Source organism: Sceloporus occidentalis, unplaced genomic scaffold (genome assembly GCF_023333645.1).
Source record: "Sceloporus occidentalis isolate IW3139 unplaced genomic scaffold, rSceOcc1.0.p SCAF_1, whole genome shotgun sequence".
NCBI classification, from domain to species: Eukaryota; Metazoa; Chordata; class Lepidosauria; order Squamata; family Phrynosomatidae; genus Sceloporus; species Sceloporus occidentalis.
In genome coordinates this window covers 315,268,403-315,285,856 of record NW_028316981.1, presented here as the reverse complement: position 1 = coordinate 315,285,856, position 17,454 = coordinate 315,268,403, and the positions used below count along the sequence as shown (strand labels likewise).

General features: G+C 43.0%; 1 protein-coding gene across 3 annotated transcripts in view; it reads left to right on the top strand.

The window, feature by feature from the left end:
* Positions 1–17,454, top strand: part of KIAA1328 (KIAA1328 ortholog) — a 313,917-nt gene that overhangs the window by 208,256 nt on the left and 88,207 nt on the right. For all 3 annotated transcript variants that reach the window (XM_089497994.1, XM_089497995.1, XM_089497996.1), the window contains 2 exons: positions 3,178–3,845; positions 11,908–12,012. In XM_089497994.1, the coding sequence (XP_089354120.1) occupies positions 3,178–3,845; positions 11,908–12,012 (773 nt within the window). The remainder of the gene's footprint in view (positions 1–3,177; positions 3,846–11,907; positions 12,013–17,454) is intronic.

Sequence of the window (17,454 nt, the reverse complement as noted above, 5' to 3'; positions counted from 1 at the left end):
TGCTTCCCAACAGATCTGAGTGTGCGGGGTGGAATATATGGGGAGAGGCGGTCCTCTAAGTACCCTGGGCCCAAGCCACATAGGGCTTTATAGGTATTTTGTTTTTGTTTTTGTTTTTTTATTTATATACCGCTATTCCAAAGATCATAGCGGTGAACAGCAAGTAAGCTAATTAGCAAGTAAGCTAATTTGCCCCCAACAGTCTGGGTACTCATTTTAGCTCCCTCCTCGGAAGGATGCAAGCCTGAGTCGAGCTTGGGCCCTTTTGCTGGTCTTGAACTCGCAACCTTGTGGTTTCGAGTGAATGGCTGCAGTACAGGCATTTAACCACTGCGCCACCAGGGCTCCCTCCCTAGGTAATAACCAACACCTTGTATTGTGCCCGGAAGCAAATAGGCAGCCAATGGAGATCTTTCAGAATAGGTGTTATGTGACTGGTCCTGGAGAAGCCAGTGAAGCTCCAGACTGCCACTGCCAGTGGTCTTACACTGTTTCATACACTCTGACTTTGTCTAGGATGGTTTTATAGACAGAATGTGAAGAAACAGAGGAAAGAATGTCTGCCTCTTTCTGCCTGTTCTTTTCCTGTGAAGCACCTTCTTCCTGGATACTTTTAAATCTGGCAGTGGCCTGAACTTGACTTTGAAACTGTCACACTGGAAATATACAAACTCAGTATGGCTACCCAAACTGGTGGTTCCTGGACCAGTATTGGTCCATTAGTCATTGGTTCCCAGTCCCTGGTGAGTTTCTAGGAAAGCAAGAAGCAAATGTAGCCAATGGGCACAAGTATAGCATGAGTCCCTGGCATATTGAGATAAAGAATTTATGGTCCCCAGATCAGGTAGCTTGGGATGCACTGTTGTAGTTTGACTACAGTTGGAAGATTGAGGTTTAAAACCCCCGTCTTTCACAAAGGGTCCAATGACCTTTTCATTATTGTTCTTATATTTGTATTTATGTGTATTTATACCCCACCTTTTCCCCAAAACTGGAACTCAAGGCAGCTTCAAATTCAAACATGTACAATATAGCTAAAAACATTAAATAGATTGACATATAATTAAACTATTCATGGTGTAAAACAATTTAAACATAGGATTAAAAATATTTTAAAGAACACCTTAAAAGCTGTTAAAGCAATACACCAACACTAAAAACTTTTTATTTTAAAAAGTTCAGTTTTAAAAGGTGGTTAGAGTAACAAAAACTGTTTGCCTGCTGAGAGAAGGACAGCAAGGAAGGGACTATTGGAACCTCTTAGAGCTTTGGGGCAGCCACTGAGAAGGCCCTAGCTCACATCCACAGTGGCTGTACCTGCAAAGGTGCTGGGGCCAGGAGTAGGCCTTTCTGGGAATCTTAGGGCCTGGACAGTCTCATGCAGATAGTCTGTCATATATTCTGGCCAAAGAAACATATTGTATATACTTAGATATAAGCCTAGAAATTTTAGTCCAAAAATTGACCCCAAAAACCTGGAATGACTTATCCACAAGTCAATGTAAGTACTGTACTTTAACTCTTATTAAAAAAGGATCCATCCTTTGGTGAAATATGAAAGCTTGATCTCTCCTCAGAGCACCTAAAACAAACACAAACCAACCTTTACAAACCAAGCTGTACTCTCTCATTCATCCAGTCTTTAGGGTGAGCACAAAGAGTTATGTCTCCCAGAATTTTTATTTCTTTCATCTTTTACTTCCTTTGTTGCATGCCCCTAAATGTTACCCTTGACTTATGCACGGGGCATATCAAAATCCATAATTTTGGCCACAGAACCTGCCCTCGACTTAAACTTGAGGTCATCTTATAGAGGAGTGTATGTGGTAGTTCCACATACCCAAGCAAAAGGTGATACCGGTAGGAAATTGGTGAGAATGGAGTTGCCAAGAGCCAGAGGAGCAAAGTGGAGAAATATGTATAAAGAACTATAGAATTGTTGCTCTTTATACTAACTGAATGTATCCTGGTCAATAAAAGCTGACAGGGAGGAAGAGCAGGCAACATCCTTAAGGCTAAATGTAAATTCACAATATTAATGGCAATTGGCTTCAAGGATGCTAACTGGGAAGAACTTTCCCTCCCTGCCTGCTCATAAACCAAAAGATTTTCCACTCTTTATTCCCGTTGAAACTTTTCTGTTTTCTTTACGGACACTTTCAGTATTTAGATGCTGGTGATTCCTCATCCCTGGAAAACTCACTCTGGAACAGGACTGAAATATATAATATTGTTATCAAAACAAATGCTCAGGTCTGGAGAGATCCTTCAGCAGCTGCCTGAAAGCTCTTGGCATGAGCAGAGCAAAGTAGCTGCTGCCCTGAGAGCCATGTTGCTGGAGGGTGTCATGGTTCATACCACGTTTTCTGAATACTTGTTAGCTTCAGTTTTATAAGCTCTGGGACCTAGTCCTGCCACCCCCACCATTGGATTAGGCTGACAAATGCAAATTAATGTGTCTTTCTAGCTTTGGAGTTTTATCAGAGTCTCATCACCAGCCCAACTTAATTGAAAAAAAACCCACTTTTATGGTAGGATTTTAACGTGTTTTGTAGTTGAATGACAGCTTTTGATGTAGAACCGTATTTTACAGGAAGTGGTCTAGTTCTTTATCAGTGTTTCTGTAAGGATATTTCAAAAACTCTCATCAAATTTCCAACAGTAAGTAATATCCCATTCAGTGCAAGGTGAAATGTTTTACATCAAATCCCCTGCTGTGTAATGGCCAATCAGACGGTATTTATAGTGGCTGAATGGATTTCTTGGCTCCGTATTCAAAATTAAACATTTTCAGACATTAACATTTAATGCTTTTTTTGCCACACTTCAAGTTGATTTTATGTAACCCTAGACACTCGCAACTCCTTGATAGGCTGAAGTGCCTTGTTTATGCCCCAGATCCTGCAGGCTGTGGTTTTATATTTATTGTACCTGTGTAGACGGAATTAAATTGCAGATTTGATAGCATGTTCATCTCTTCCATTTGAAAACCATTTTCTGTTGAGTTGCACTAGGTGTCGATCATCAAATTCCTTCAAGCCCACTGATGCCAGTCTAAGGGTTTTTTTTCTTTTTCTTTTAATGCTGTAAGCTGTGGAAAGAACTAAGAAAGGAACAATTAAAGATGTTTTCAATTGTGGAAGTTAAACTTTTTCCCTCCTTTTTTGTTACTTTTAGATGTCTAATCAAAGAGGTCTGTGCCAGCAACTACTGCCTTCCGAATTAGATGGATCCTACCTTAGTATAACTAGACCACAGACTTTATTCAAGAACAATGGAATGGCATGTGGAAGTCCTACTCCTATATGTCTTGCTCAGCCTTGTAGAAACAGTTGTCTTCATGGGACTGAAGTCCCAGGAAGTCTTCAAGAAGCTAGGAACGGTTCCCTGTTGGAAAACAGTCTGCATGGTAAATGTAACAATGTGGTGTCCCCAGCAAAGCAGAAATTGCCTCCCCATGATGAAAGGACTCCTGATGTGGGCCGCAGGAAGAACACTTGTCCTCTTCAAACCTGTTCTTTCCACAAGAAAATGAGCAGCTCCATTCATGATTCTTTCCAAGATGGTGCCCACATTCCGAAAAGATATTCTGGACCCCATTGTGAAGCCTCTGCAAATTATTCCTGCCTGTCTCGTCCTTCAGGCTTGAATGGCAGTACCGGCTCGAGGTCAAAAGAAACAGAGCGTGGTAAAAAGTTGTCTGAAGAAAGAAGACGACAGCTGGTGCTCCAGAAAATGGAGCTGGAAATCGAAAAGGAACGCCTTCAGAATCTGCTGGCGAAGCAGGAGGCAAAGCTGTTGCTCCAACAGCAGCAGCTGCACCAGTCCAGGCTTGATTACAATCGGTGAGTTAAGGGAAGAATGGAGGACACTAGCTTCTATTGGAGCACCATCAGTGGAGGTACAATCCATCTAGAACAGGGGTGAGGATCATGCAGCTCTCCAGATCCCTTGCCACCGGTTATACTGGCAAGGGATGCTGGGAGCAGCAACCCAATATCATCTGGAGGGCCACAAGCTTCTCACCTCTAGTATAGAAGGTGGGTCAGGTGACATCTTCATTGTGCCAGTGCCTGGTAGTAGTTTAGATCAGCTTTCAAACTTTTTTGAGCTATTCTCCAGGTCATAGAAGAACTTTGTAAAACATCAAAAATCTTTCTAATTTACCCAAAGGCATTTGCTGTAAAAAGATATCTGCTTTGCTCTAAGTGTCTGTGATGTCGTGGGAACCATTTGGCTAGAACTGCATTGCAAATGGCTTGTACCCTGTGGTACTTAAGCACATAGCACTTGCAGTGATGATATGGAAAAATACAATGCATTATGAAACCCCACAAGATTTTGAGTTTCTCTGAGTTTTTCTACATAAAGAATTAATGTTGCTAATCCTTCCCCCGCACCCCAAAAGGAAATAGAAGAAATGATGCCACTGTATCTACTGTTAACCCCAATTCTCTGAGTCTGATAAAGAAGCAGACCATGTGAAACCCTGCTTATGTTGCTGAGGTAACAACAATTATTAGTAGTTTTGAAATAAGATTATTTTAATGGAAAGCTAAACAAAAGCTTGAGAATGTAGTATTCACCTTCCATTTGCTTCTGTGATTCTTAAATCTGAAAGTGGAAGGTTGAAGTGATGGTTCAGATTAGCAAATAGCTTTAATAATTTTTAATAATAATTTGTTTTATTTATATACCGCTATTCCAAAGATTATAGTGGTGAACAGCAAGTAAGCTAATTAGCAAGTAAGCTAATTTGCCCCCAACAGTCTGGGTACTCATTTTAGCGACCTCGGAAGGATGCAAGCCTGAGTCGAGCTTGGACCCTTTTGCTGGTCTTGAACTCGCAACCTTGTGGTTTTGAGTGAATGGCTGCAGTACAGGCATTTAACCACTGCACCACCAGGGCTCCTTTAGAGACAGGAATGAAGGGCTGATGAATTTTTCCCACCCTTTGGAAAGCAGGGGTGGGCAACTAGTCAGCGGACTGGACTGCAGAATATAGGCCCAGCTGTCTCCTGGCTTGACACAATCACTAATCTCTGTTACTGGAGCTATTCAAAGCAGATTCATGTTTTAAGCAGCCCCTTTGTTGCCTTGGAGGACACTGATGTTTTAATGCAGTTTCCAACAGCATATTCTTAAGGCATGACTGATAAAGCATGCATGCTTATTTAAGAATTGCGTGCACTACCCTAAGAACCACAATTTGTGGTGTTGTTACCCAGTGTATATTGGATGGGAGCATATTGGCCGTTATTTGGAGAATCTGCTGTGGAATACACAGGATACCCATGGAAAACACAATTGCTATGTGTAGCATGGAGTACTCAGAGGGTGGTTAGAGAAGTATGAGAACTAGAGGAGAAGACTTCAGAGATTCTGCAGGATAATTGATTGCTCAGTGTGTTCAGACTTTTACAGTTTCTCTTCAGCAGTGATTCTGTTTCGTAAGAGCCATATTGGATCAGACCAAAGGTGTACCTATACCAACAATTTTTTCATATAGTGGGCAACTATTCAGCGATAGCAAATAATTTCAGTACTGCTTATCAGTGCACTTAAGCACTCCCTAAGCAGTTTACAATACGTAAACTAATTGCCCCCAACAAGCTGGGTACTCATTTTAGGGACCTCAGAAGGATGCAAGCCTGAGTTGAGCTTGAGTCCTTGGCTGGTATTGAACTCTCAACCTTGCGGTTTGTGAGTGAGTGGCTGCAGTACAGGCATTTAACCACTGTGCCACCAGTGCTCCTTTTGTCCATGTGAAATCTATATGATTACAGTTGCACACTCTGTCTATGGTCTTTAGCAAACACTTAGATGGAGCTATATAGAATATCTAGTTAATTTCACTAGTTGCTGTTAAATGGCACCAACTCAAATTCAGTCAGTCCCCTTTTAAAGCCATCTGTGCTGGCAGCTATAACTATATCTTGTGGCTCTAAGTTCTAAAATTTAAATACACACTGTTTGAAGAAATATTTTATTATATCTATCTTGAATCTTCCAGTTCAGTGGGATGACCCCATTCAGTCCTAGATAGTATGGGAATGAGAGAAAAGCTTCAGTTATTCATTGATTTCAAAGAGAACCTAAACTGATTTCAATGCCATCTCAAAATAATGTTCATTCGATGCCTTCCTTTCTTTTCTTGAGAGCAATAGTGGACAACACAGAGTCAGTATGCAACCTCAGTGCCATTTTTGTAGAACCTGTATCCTCCCCTCAAAAAATGTGTCAGCAAATTAATGGGTGGGGTAATGCAGAATAGAGGAATGAGATCCTTTTTTGGAGTTGTAGATCAGATTCCTTCTCATCCATTCGATCTCCTGAAATCTGGATGATGCCTGGGGACATGGGAGGGAATGGAAGCAGGCCAGCAGCCCTCACTTTGCATTCCTTCTGCCCTGTCTCCCATCAGAGGGAGTGTGGTGACCAAGAAATCTAAGCAGGCTGAAGTGGAAACACCAGCAAGCCTGATGAGTCGATCTGGTGGCCATACAAATCCAGGCTAGGGTTCCCTTCTACTGGGAAAGTGTGTGTCCTAATTTTAAAGACTACTATAAGCCATTTATGCTAAATAGATAATTAAACTAATTTGGTGTCTGCTTACAGACAAGATGTTGGCCTCAGTCCTTCGGTTACCTCCAACTAAAGTTCTCTAACATCACTAGGATTTTCCTTATATGTTGACTCACCTTTCAACAGTTGATTCACCTAGTCTACTCTAGCTTGGATTCAGCAGTAAAATATTGGCTGTTGTTTGTAGTTGAAGAGGGGCAAAGTCAGTACAATGGGAGATGTGACTTTCCTGGTGTTTCTTGACACACAGGACAATAGGGAGAACTCAAGTCTACAGAAACATAGTCCAACACTCAAACGGCTATGCAATGCTGGATCCAGGAATGAACAAGAGAGAGAGAGAGAGAGAGAGAGAGAGAGAGAGAGAGATCTGGGCTCTTCACCTTTGACATGGAGTTGTGCTAGTTAGGGCCAGTTGCTTTCTGTGGTTTTTCCACTTCTGTTCAGGATATCACCTAGTGTGGGCTGACTTCTGATCAACTAGAATCAGTCTTGGTCTTGCTTTTAGCATTGTTGGGAATGCAAGAAAAGCTGGAGCTTTCTCAGAGTGAACACCATACTTGCAATGTCCACTTACCTTCTCATTGCAGCCTTAACAGTGGGGAAGGCTTGGGACTGGATGTCTGAGGCTGCCAAGACGTGGAACTCTTACAGTTTTTGCAACTGTGTGTTGTTGGGAAGAAGGCTGACTCTTCTACAACCCAAGAAAAGTCTGGGTTTCACTTGTAATGATCTCAGGTCCAGCTCTGAGTTTCTCTGTTATACTCTGGCCATGTCCCGAGAAGACATGATTCCCTAGAAAATAATTCTTAGTCAGGTAGAAGGCAGTAAGAAAAGAGGAAGACTGCATTACAGCTGGAGAGACTCCATCAAGGAAGCCACAGCCCTGAATCTACAAGACCTAAGCTGGGCTGTTCAGGATAGAGTGACTTGGAAGTCTATCCTTCATGGGGCTGCCATGAGTCAAAGTCAACTTGACAGCAGTTAACAACAAGTCAACACCTTTGCTGAAGTAAAACAAAAATTAGATTTTTGACATAGCACATGAAACTTTCTTCAGTTTCTCTGAAGCTGCCCCCTGCTGAGCCAAACCCTTCACCTGCCTAGCCCAGTGTTCCAGCTGACAGCTGTTCTCTAAGGTCTCAGGCCATGAAAGGTCTTTCCTGGCTCCACTCTCCAGTTTCTTTTAACTGGAGGTGCTGGGACCTTCAGCATTTAAAGGAATTGCTTCACTGCTGAGCAGAGGGCCCTCCCCTATCATTCAAAAGTTCACTGAAATAGACAAGGCTCTCTTCTGGGGGGCATCTACAGAATTATTATTTGTTGCATTTCTTCTTTTCTTTCCTCCAAAAAGTTCATTTTAGTCTCAGGTTGGAGTGAAAGATGACTCATCCAAGGCTACCCAGTGAGCTTCATGCCGGAGAAAGGATTTGAGCTTGGATTTATCATCTCCAAAGCTGAATTTTCAGCAGCTTTACTGACTCTTTTCAAAAGGGTTTACGTGATTCAGTGCGGTAGCTGTAAATGTTGTCACTGATGACTGGGTGCTCTCCCAAAATAGAGGGCTGTTTCTTATTTGCCATCAAATCAGCTTTGACTTGTGGTGACCTTATGAATAAGAGCCTCCCAAGAACCCTCCCCGGTCATCAACAGTCCTGCTTAGGTCTGGCAAACTCAGGACGAATATGGATTCCTCTATTGTTTAGACTAAATTAGATTGATCTATTTCCCATGGATCCAGATCAGTCTAGAATCACAATTAGACCACTCTGCTTGCTGCTTGGGCCAGTCCAATGTCCAAATCCAGTTGATAATCCTAGCTAGAGTAGACTGAGACCAAAACCAAGGGTGTAATCATGCAGGCCTCCAAATATTGTCAGCATAGCCAGTGGTGGTGCAATTCACCGGGAGCTGCAATCTGATAACATTTGAAAGCAGCATTATTCCCACCTTTGCCCTGCAGCACATAGCTGATGCTCTTCTTTCATTCAATTGTATTTATGTGAGTAGAGATTAGGGCTGGGCCTGAAAGATCTGTCCTGCCCTCTTCCATCCACACATTGTGTCAGCGTGGACTAGGTACAGATAGTCCACCCCAAATTTCTTTTTGGGTGCCTGAGAAGGCTACAACAGTTAGCTTTGTTCAAAGAAGCAAATCCAGAACAATAAAGCTAACATTTTTGAAGTATCTGAAGGGCCTAGTCTTGCCTCTGAGGACTCAGGCCTCTAGACAGAACACAGACTTGTAGGCTGTTACTGTGGTTGGCAGTTCTTTATAAAGGAGGGTTCTTGATAATGGAATTTGTTGAGCAGTCTCCATCTTCTGACTTAGGCCCCTTCAATTTAAGGATGGAGGAAGCAGAACCCATAGGGAAAGGGACACTCCTGCTTCCCCTTAGTGGAGGAGAATGGCTGATGGGAGGGTTGTAGTTAAATCTGTTTAAATTTGCACACTTATTCCTTCCCTTTTCTGGACTTAACCTTGGGGAAGGCAAGCAGTGGATGTGTGTGCAGATTTCTGCAGGACCTCCAGAGTATGCCCCAGACACTGCTGCAAGGAGGCATAGTAGAGTCTGTGGCTGATGGAAACAGTGTCATTTCCATCGTTCCCAGTGTCCTCAAACTCTTCTTTTGTCTGTGAGATGTTTTTCAGAAACTGACTGTTGCTTTGGTTTTTAAAATGCCTGTTTGATCAGAGGCAATCAGAGCTGTGTACTTTAGAAGACTGCTGGATTCACAAACAAAGGTGAGGAACTAAGTAGGAGCAGATGGATTTTTAATGATCAAATATCTTAAATCCGTGTATATGTTCCCGCTAATGGAGGAAGAAAGGGAAGGTCTGAAATCCCTGTGAGGCAATGTTGTTGTTTTGAAAGGGTTGTCGGAGCGCTCGGTGGGGCATCTGCTGCCCAGCGACAGGACTCTTAAATGGCTCTGCAATTACACTTTTCTTATTGTCGGTCCTCACATCTGCTGTATCCAGCTTCAGCGGAGAAGATTGCACCTTCTGGAAAGTACAAGTTGGCAGAAAAGCTACAGAGGGAGGACCACAGACATCTTTTTATTGTCTCTACTCAGCTCTTTCCTATACGTCTATCTATCTAGATTAATGGAGGATAGATCGGTCTCTTATACAGTATTAGCCACAATAGCTAAATACAGGCTCTATTTTCAGACAGGCAGGCACTTTTTCTCCCCTTTTGGGAGCAAGTCCTTTGCCAGAGTTTATTACTTACTTGATTGATTGATTAATGTAATAATTAGTATCCTGCCTTTCTCCCAGCATAGGACCCAGGGCAACTCACAACAAATTAAAAACCAATATAGCTAAAAGCTCTTAGTACAAGAGTTTTAAAAATCTGTTAACAACACAAACACTTTGAAACACATTTAAAATACAATAAAAAGTCAAAAGCACACCACTCCTCATTAAAAGCCACTGCCAGCCAAAGTCCTGTCTAAGCAACAATAAGAAAAATATTTGCTTCTGGGGAAAAAGCAGAGCCTCTCACAGGAGGGACTTCCATAACCTTGTCCTCACCAAACATGTGAAGAAAAAGCTTTCCTCTGAAGAGCGTTAAACTTGGATCAACTCTTATAGGACTTTACAAGTCATAACCAGCACTTTCAATTCTGCCTGAAAGCTCCATTGTGTTGCCATGCTATACGTAAGTGGTTGGATTTTATGTGTATGCTGGCGGGAATCAGTTGTGCCTTTGCTTTTCTTTTTTTAAGGTGCAAGGTCTCCCACCCCTCCAGCTGTTTTTTTAAATGTGCATTCATTGTGTGTTTAGTTTAAGTTATGTATATATGTATGTGTGCATGACTTCTAGTTGCCTGTTCAGTTATGGTGATCCCCATAAATTTAATAGGTTTTCCTGTTAGGCACAGAATCCTGACCGGTGGTTTGTCGTTGCTTTCCTCTGAAATATAGCCAACCCTAATGGTATTTCTTGGTGATCCTGTCCATGTACTCACAAGTCCTGACCCCTCTTATGTTCCAAGATCAGGTGGGATCTGGTGCCTTCAGCATGTTTTGGTTTTCACATATCAAACAGTGTGGCTATCAGGAAATTAATTAGCACAACTGCCAGCCTTAGTAATGATACTGAAGATGATGGCAGTCAGACTCTGGCTGGATCAGAGCAAAGTCCATCTAGCAGAGCAATCCATTTTCAACAGTGGCTTAGTTATAGCTCTGAAGAAGCCCAAAAGCAAGATTTGAAAGCAACAGCTTTTTACTTGTAATTGATATTCATTGCTATGCTGCTTCTGAATATGGAGGTTCTGTTGAGCCATCGTGGTATGTAATGACGGATAGGCCTGTTCTTCATTAATTTGTCTAGTGCTCTTTAAAGGCATCAAGCTAGTGGTATCTGTCATCCTATCTTGTAACATCAAAGATCATAATTCATATATTGTGTGCAGAAGTGGTTTTCCTTGTCTGATAAAGTTAGCCATATGATGGAGGAACTCTTCCGTTTGATGAGGAAAGAGTAGATTGTCAGCAGGACAACATGACATCCGTATGATTTGCAACACCCCCTTTTAAACATTTGTGCAATTAGTCACTGAATTACATAATTTGAGATTCACAATAACAAGTTCTGACAGTATTTCCCTCCCATGCAAAACAGTAAAAGTAGCTTTCTCATAGCTTTCCCAGCATTTACCTTAGCAATCTAGGGTTCATTATGAATTTTTACATTCCACTTTTAGTTTTTAATGTTACCATTCTATGACTGGATTGCAGGATGGAGAAGGCTGTCAATTTAGAAGCATGCTGGATTTGGATCTCACAGTGCCATCCTATACATGTGGAGCTTATTTCTCCATTAGTGGGTAGCCTAAGACTGCTGCCTATACTAGGAATCCTGTTGATGCCCTACACCAGAGCTTATACAAGTGATGATGAACCTTTTACAGACCGAGTGCCCAAACTGCAACTCAGACCCTACTTATTTATTGCAAAGTGCCACGTCCCTCTGGCTTTCTACTAAGAAATTCTGGCAAACAATGTGCTAGGGCGACAGCATGTGTGCCCACAGAGAGGGCTCTGAGTGCCACCTCTGGCACGCGTGCCATAGGTTCGCCATCACTGGTAGGGTTACATTGTAGGGGCAAAGGAAGTTAGGCAAAATTTGCTACATGTATGGCCTTCGCCCTCCTCCTTGGAGTGTATCCAGCCTCTGTAATCTATGCGCTTACGCTATAAAATGGGAAATGGGAGAAAAAGTGAAGGAGTGAGATCATGCTTAGTTTGTTCAATCAATACTGTGCATGTTTACCATGATGTGTGCTTCTTCTCCCCCTCCCTTCCAGGTTTAAAGGCCACACTCCTAATTCAGAAGAACTGCTCATTGATGAAGCACTGATGAGACCGGGCGGCTTGGCCCCAGTGATGAATGGCACTTGTGGGCGCCTAAGGTAATGCCTTGGTCTTGCTCTCCCCTATTAAGTATTTTCCTGTGTCAGTATATTTTATGATTTGTCTAAAGGGCTTTACAGGATGCTAAAATGGGGTTTCTTTCAAGTTGTCTTTTTCTCTGGTGTGGGGTGTGCTTTAAATGCTTCAAGATGGAAAGAAAGAAAATTATATCCTAAGGTGGCTGTACAATCTCTAAAGGAGGGGGGGGGGGGGCAGAATTGAAGCTGGGTCTCAGGACCCAGCGTAAAATTTCATAGCTTCAGCCTCCTTAGAGGAGAGCCTCAGCTGAATGAGATCCTGGTCAGATGGGAGAAAGAACTGGATCAGTGACAAGTAAATCAGACAAGTTTTCAAATCTCAGGTAGCCAAGTTAGTCTGTTGCAGTATTAAAAAAGGGAGAGGGAGAAAAGAAATCTAGCAGCACCTTTAAGACTGATTTATGTTTTGGCATCAGCTTTTGAGAACTGATTTCCAGAAAAGCTCATGCTAAAATATAAACCATTGTCTTAATGGTGATGCTAGATTTATTTTTTCTCCCCTTTTTTCCTTTAAATGAGACAAAGGTGCAGTACAGAGTGCCAAAAAGAGGCACCTCTCTGGTGCCTCTCTTTGCTTCGCAGGAGTGCTGCAGCAAACAAATTGTGCGGTGCTGCTGCGCAGCAAAAAAGGAACAGCCGGAAGCAGCTCCTTTTTCTCGCACTGCTGCGATGCAGCAAAGCGCCAGAGACATCGTGATGACATTGCTGCTGCGCCGCCCTGTTTGGAAGCAGCGCAGCTGCGATGTCATCGTTACACGCCCTGTCTGGTAAGCGCACCGCAGCTGCAGCGCCCTCATCACATGCAATGGTTGCCGGGCATGTGGGCGCTCCGTGACGAAGGCGCATCAAAGGCCCCTCTGTTCTGGGCCAAAGTTTCAGAAAGGAATGTACTGCATATGATAGCCTAGAGCAGTAATGGAGAACCTTTTAGAGACCAAGTGCCCAAACTCAGTGGTGTTCCCACACTGGGTGTCAACCCAGTGCTGGTGGGGTAGGGAGGACTTTTGATTTCCAGGGGTGGGACTTCCGAGGAAAAACCCAAGGCACACTTTCTCAGCTTCAAAGGAAGTCAATATAATTACAACGCTGTGTATAATTACAGTGCTTTAGGAATAAAGTATAATAATAATAATAATAATAATAATAATAATAATAATAATAGCAAAAATCCTTTCTGAAGAATCTTGCCAAGAAAACCCACAAAATTACAGTGGGCCCTCCTTATCCATGGATGGTAAGCTCCCTGTTGCCAGTAATGGTGGCATGTGCACGTAGCTGTACTGCCATTAAGTACCATATTTGCAGTCTCACCTGTGGGAGGAGCCTGCAGGAGGAGGAAGATGAGGGCCAGCAGGCAGCCCTGAACCAGCTAGAAAGGCACTCACCACGCTGAGACTTTGCCAGGAACTGGAGGTGTGGACAGGCATGGATGGCAGCTGGGAGAGGGGTGTGGGGTGCCCTTGGCAGAGGCTGTGCTGCTACTGCGGGGCTCCTGGCTGACCTGGTTGTGGGGCTGTCTCCCTCTCCCGTCCCTCAAGGAGCAAGTGGCATCTACCTTGCTCCTCCCAGCCTTGCTCTTACCAGCCAGGCGAGGAGCAGAAGGGGATACAGGGCAGCTGGTAAGGCAGAGCTAGGGGGTGGCAAGGTGGATGCCACCGCTCCGTGACGGATGGGAGAGAGAGGCGGCCCCACAGCCGGGTCAGCCAGGAGTCCCGCTGCAGCAGAAGCACTGCCTCTGCCAAGGGCACCCTACAGCTCTTTCCCAGTGGGCACTTTCACCCACCCGCACCCTGTGGTACCCAGAAAGTCTCCCTTGGGGTGGCGGGCACCTATCTAGCTAGTCCTTGTCCTCCTCCCCCCACAATCTCCCAAGAGCATGACCGCAAATGCGGTCCCAGTGGTGGTGCAACCAGGCCGCAGCAAGGAGCCAGGCCAAACACGCATACCCCGCCCCTACGTGATGTGACCGCTGCATGCCCTCAGACATGGCTTTGCATGCCACAGAGGGCACACGTGCCATGGGTTTGCCACATGGGCCTAGAGAGGGTCTCTCTTAGTACAAAGCCTGGAGAAGAAGACCACCAAGGAAATATGGGCAGGAAAACTAGCTGGCTTTGAACTTCAGCAGAAATGGTTTAAAAATGAACTTCTAATAACACAGACAGAGAAAGTAGTTCTCCATGTGGAGAGGCAGAACTTCCGAGGGAATTGGTGGGAGTGGGAAACTTCCTAGGATCTCTTGGTGACCTACTGGAGTCTTTCACTACCCACTGATCATGCTTTGCTTCTGGGCTCTTCTTGGGGATGGAATGTGGAGGTGCTATGGCTCTACTCTTCCGTTGGAAGAGCTAGTCCAGAACGTAATGCTCAACGTTTTCTGATCAGCACTATAACCATTGGCTGGTGGGGTAACTTGGGGTTCTATTTTACCCCTCAGTGTTATTTCAGGCACATATGAAACCACTAGGAGAGACTGTCTGGCATTTCAGGGTTCAGTGTCACTAGCATACTGATGATAACCAACTGTATCTCATTCCCATCTAAATGAAGAGAATTAAGAGAAACTACTCTTATTCAAAACTATTGTTTGATGTCACTACTGGATTGGGTGAGAACAACCATATAGAAACATGATCCGCACAAGACAGAGGTGCTCATACTCATTTGAAAGACAAATTAATGAACAGGGATTCAACCTGTGCTGGATGAAGTTAACCTTTGCTTGAAAATCCAAGTTTGCAGTTTGCATGTACTCCTGGACTGAGCTTTGAACCTGTCGAGGTTTTAGTACCTATTTAGGTTTTGGTTATACCAGGAATACCATTACTGAAACGTCAGTCTGGCCATAGAGACACATCCCTAAGTTACATCCCTGTTAGATTGCTCTAATATGCCTTCTATGGGACCATTTTTGAACAATATTGAGAAACCTTACTTGGTCCAGAATGCTGCAGCCAGAGTGTTGACTGGGCTCAGTTACAAGGATCATGTAAATCCTTTGTTATATAGCAAAGGTATCAATTTGCTTCTGGTCATAGTTTGTTTCTGGACAAAAAGGTGGCCATGACTTATAAAGACCTATATATCTTAGGACTAGGATAGTAGAGGAACTTCCATCAAAGTCTGCCTGGGTTTGGACATCTTCAAGGGATTTCCTACTCTTGCTGCCTTCAGAGGGGATGTGAGACAGTTTTATTGATAGCTCCTCCCAGGATCTGGAAATTACTACTGAGGAAGGTGAGGCTTGGTCTTTCTGCTAGCAGGCAAAGGCCATTTTATTCAGGTGGGCTTTGGGCAGCTGATTTCAGTTTCTGCAAAAAAGTCTTTTCATTGGGAGGCTGCTGTATTTGATTTCAGTGGTTTGTTTTAAATTGCATTTTGATCTCTTATGATGAGCTTGTTTTATGCTTTTATTTTGTGTATTCTGTTCAGTTTATTGAAAGCTTTCCTGTGTCATTTTTTAAAAAATAATGGTGGGCTACAAGTCCAGTAAATAAATAAGTAAATATCTTGAACTGCTCTCAATTAATTAATGCTAATACTGGTCTCTATGAAAGAAAGATAATGGTATGAGATAAGGGAATACTCACTGGGCAAGGTTCTCTTGGGTTTTGTTGGCTTTCTGATTCTTCATAATATGTTTGGTATGTAAGTCTTCTGTTCCCCCATCATCTTTTTAACATTTACTCTTATGTGGGAAACTGCATAGAATGAGGAACTCACATTTTCTGTTTACAGGACACCCTCCTAAATTTGCAGGACATTTGTAAAATTTAGCCAATGGCATAAACCTCTGGGAAATACTGCTGACCATTTCACTTTGAAATTTTCCCTCACCTGTTGCAATCTTGTATAGGCTTGATTTCCAGTGGAGCAGTTAGCAGTGGTCCACAAATTGTGCCCTTTAAGAGATTTTGGATTTTATCTGCCAGAAGCCTCAGGCATGTTGGCCAATAGTCTGCGATTCTGGGAGCTCAGGTCCAAAATCTTCTAAAGAGCACAGTTTGGGGACCACTGAGTTAAAGAAACTTCCAAAGTCTTCCAAAACCTTGTGGCTAGAGTGTCTCAGGAAATGTTTTGGGATCCTGCCTAAAGGGGCCTGATTTTGTGGGTAAAAGATGATTTTAAGGTTTAGCATTGTGTTGTAAACTACTGTATTGCAGAAAGTATGCCTTCTTTGAGACTTTTGCTTTACAGTCAGTAATAATTTATGTGTACTATGATGAATACAGAGGATGCAGACCAAGTCTGCAAAAGCTTACACTACACCTTCTTTTCCCACCATCTCAAAGGTGTTGCAGGAACCGTTTACATACTGATATTCCAGACTAACATGGCTATGTTACTGAATTCTATCCCTGTGATGAATATGTGAGCTTTGGCCCAGGTATCTAGGGACAGAGTTGATAAATGGATCTTGTCACCTTCAGTAGAGCTGTGACTTTTGTGTCTTTTAAACCCAACTGCAGCTTCAAAGGTTGCTGTCTTAATACCCCTGAGTAGGCATCTTTGGGAGTATACTGTGGTTTGTTAACTGTCATTGACTTTGATTTTTGGCAACCCTATGAATGAGAGACCTCCAGGTTACCCTGTCATCAATAGCCCTGCTCTGGTCTTGCAAACTCAGGGCTTCCTTGGCTGGGTGTATCCACCTATAATGCATTCTACCTCTTTTCTACTACCTTCTACCTTTGGAAGCATTATTGCTTTTTCTAGCGAGTCATGTCTTCTCATGATATGTTCAAATGACTGCAGTCTTGGTATATTCATCTTGGCTTCCAGGGAGAGATCAGGCCTGATTTGCTGTAGGACTTACTTATTTGTCCTTCAAGCAATTTAAGATATCTGCAGAACTCTCCTTCAGCACCACCACATCTCAAATGAGTTGATTCTCTTCCTATCATTCTTCTTCACTGTCCAGCTTTCATAGTGATACATACAAATTGGAAATGCAATACCACGAAAAATCCTGACTTTGGTATTCAATGATATATCTTTACACTTGAGCAGCTTGTCTAGTTCCTTCATATCTGCCCTTCCAAATTCTAGACTCCTGATTTCTTGACTGCCCTTTCCATTCTGAACAAAGACTGAACCAAGATATAGATAGGAAAAGTTTTTTGACTATAACACTGCCTTTGTCTACTTTAAAGTTATATATATCATATATGGTCATTTCCCCCCTTCATGTTCAAGTGTAAACCTACCTTTACACTTTCTTCCTTGACTTTTTTCAGTAGGTGTGCCAAGTCTTTGCTATTTTCTGCTTGTAGCATGGTGTCATCTGCATATTTTTAATTTTTGATGCTCCATCTTCCAATTTTCCTATCTCTTTCCTCAGAGTCTAATCCAGTTTTGGGGTGTACACCTGCAACTTTTCCTTACCGTACCACCATCTCTGTC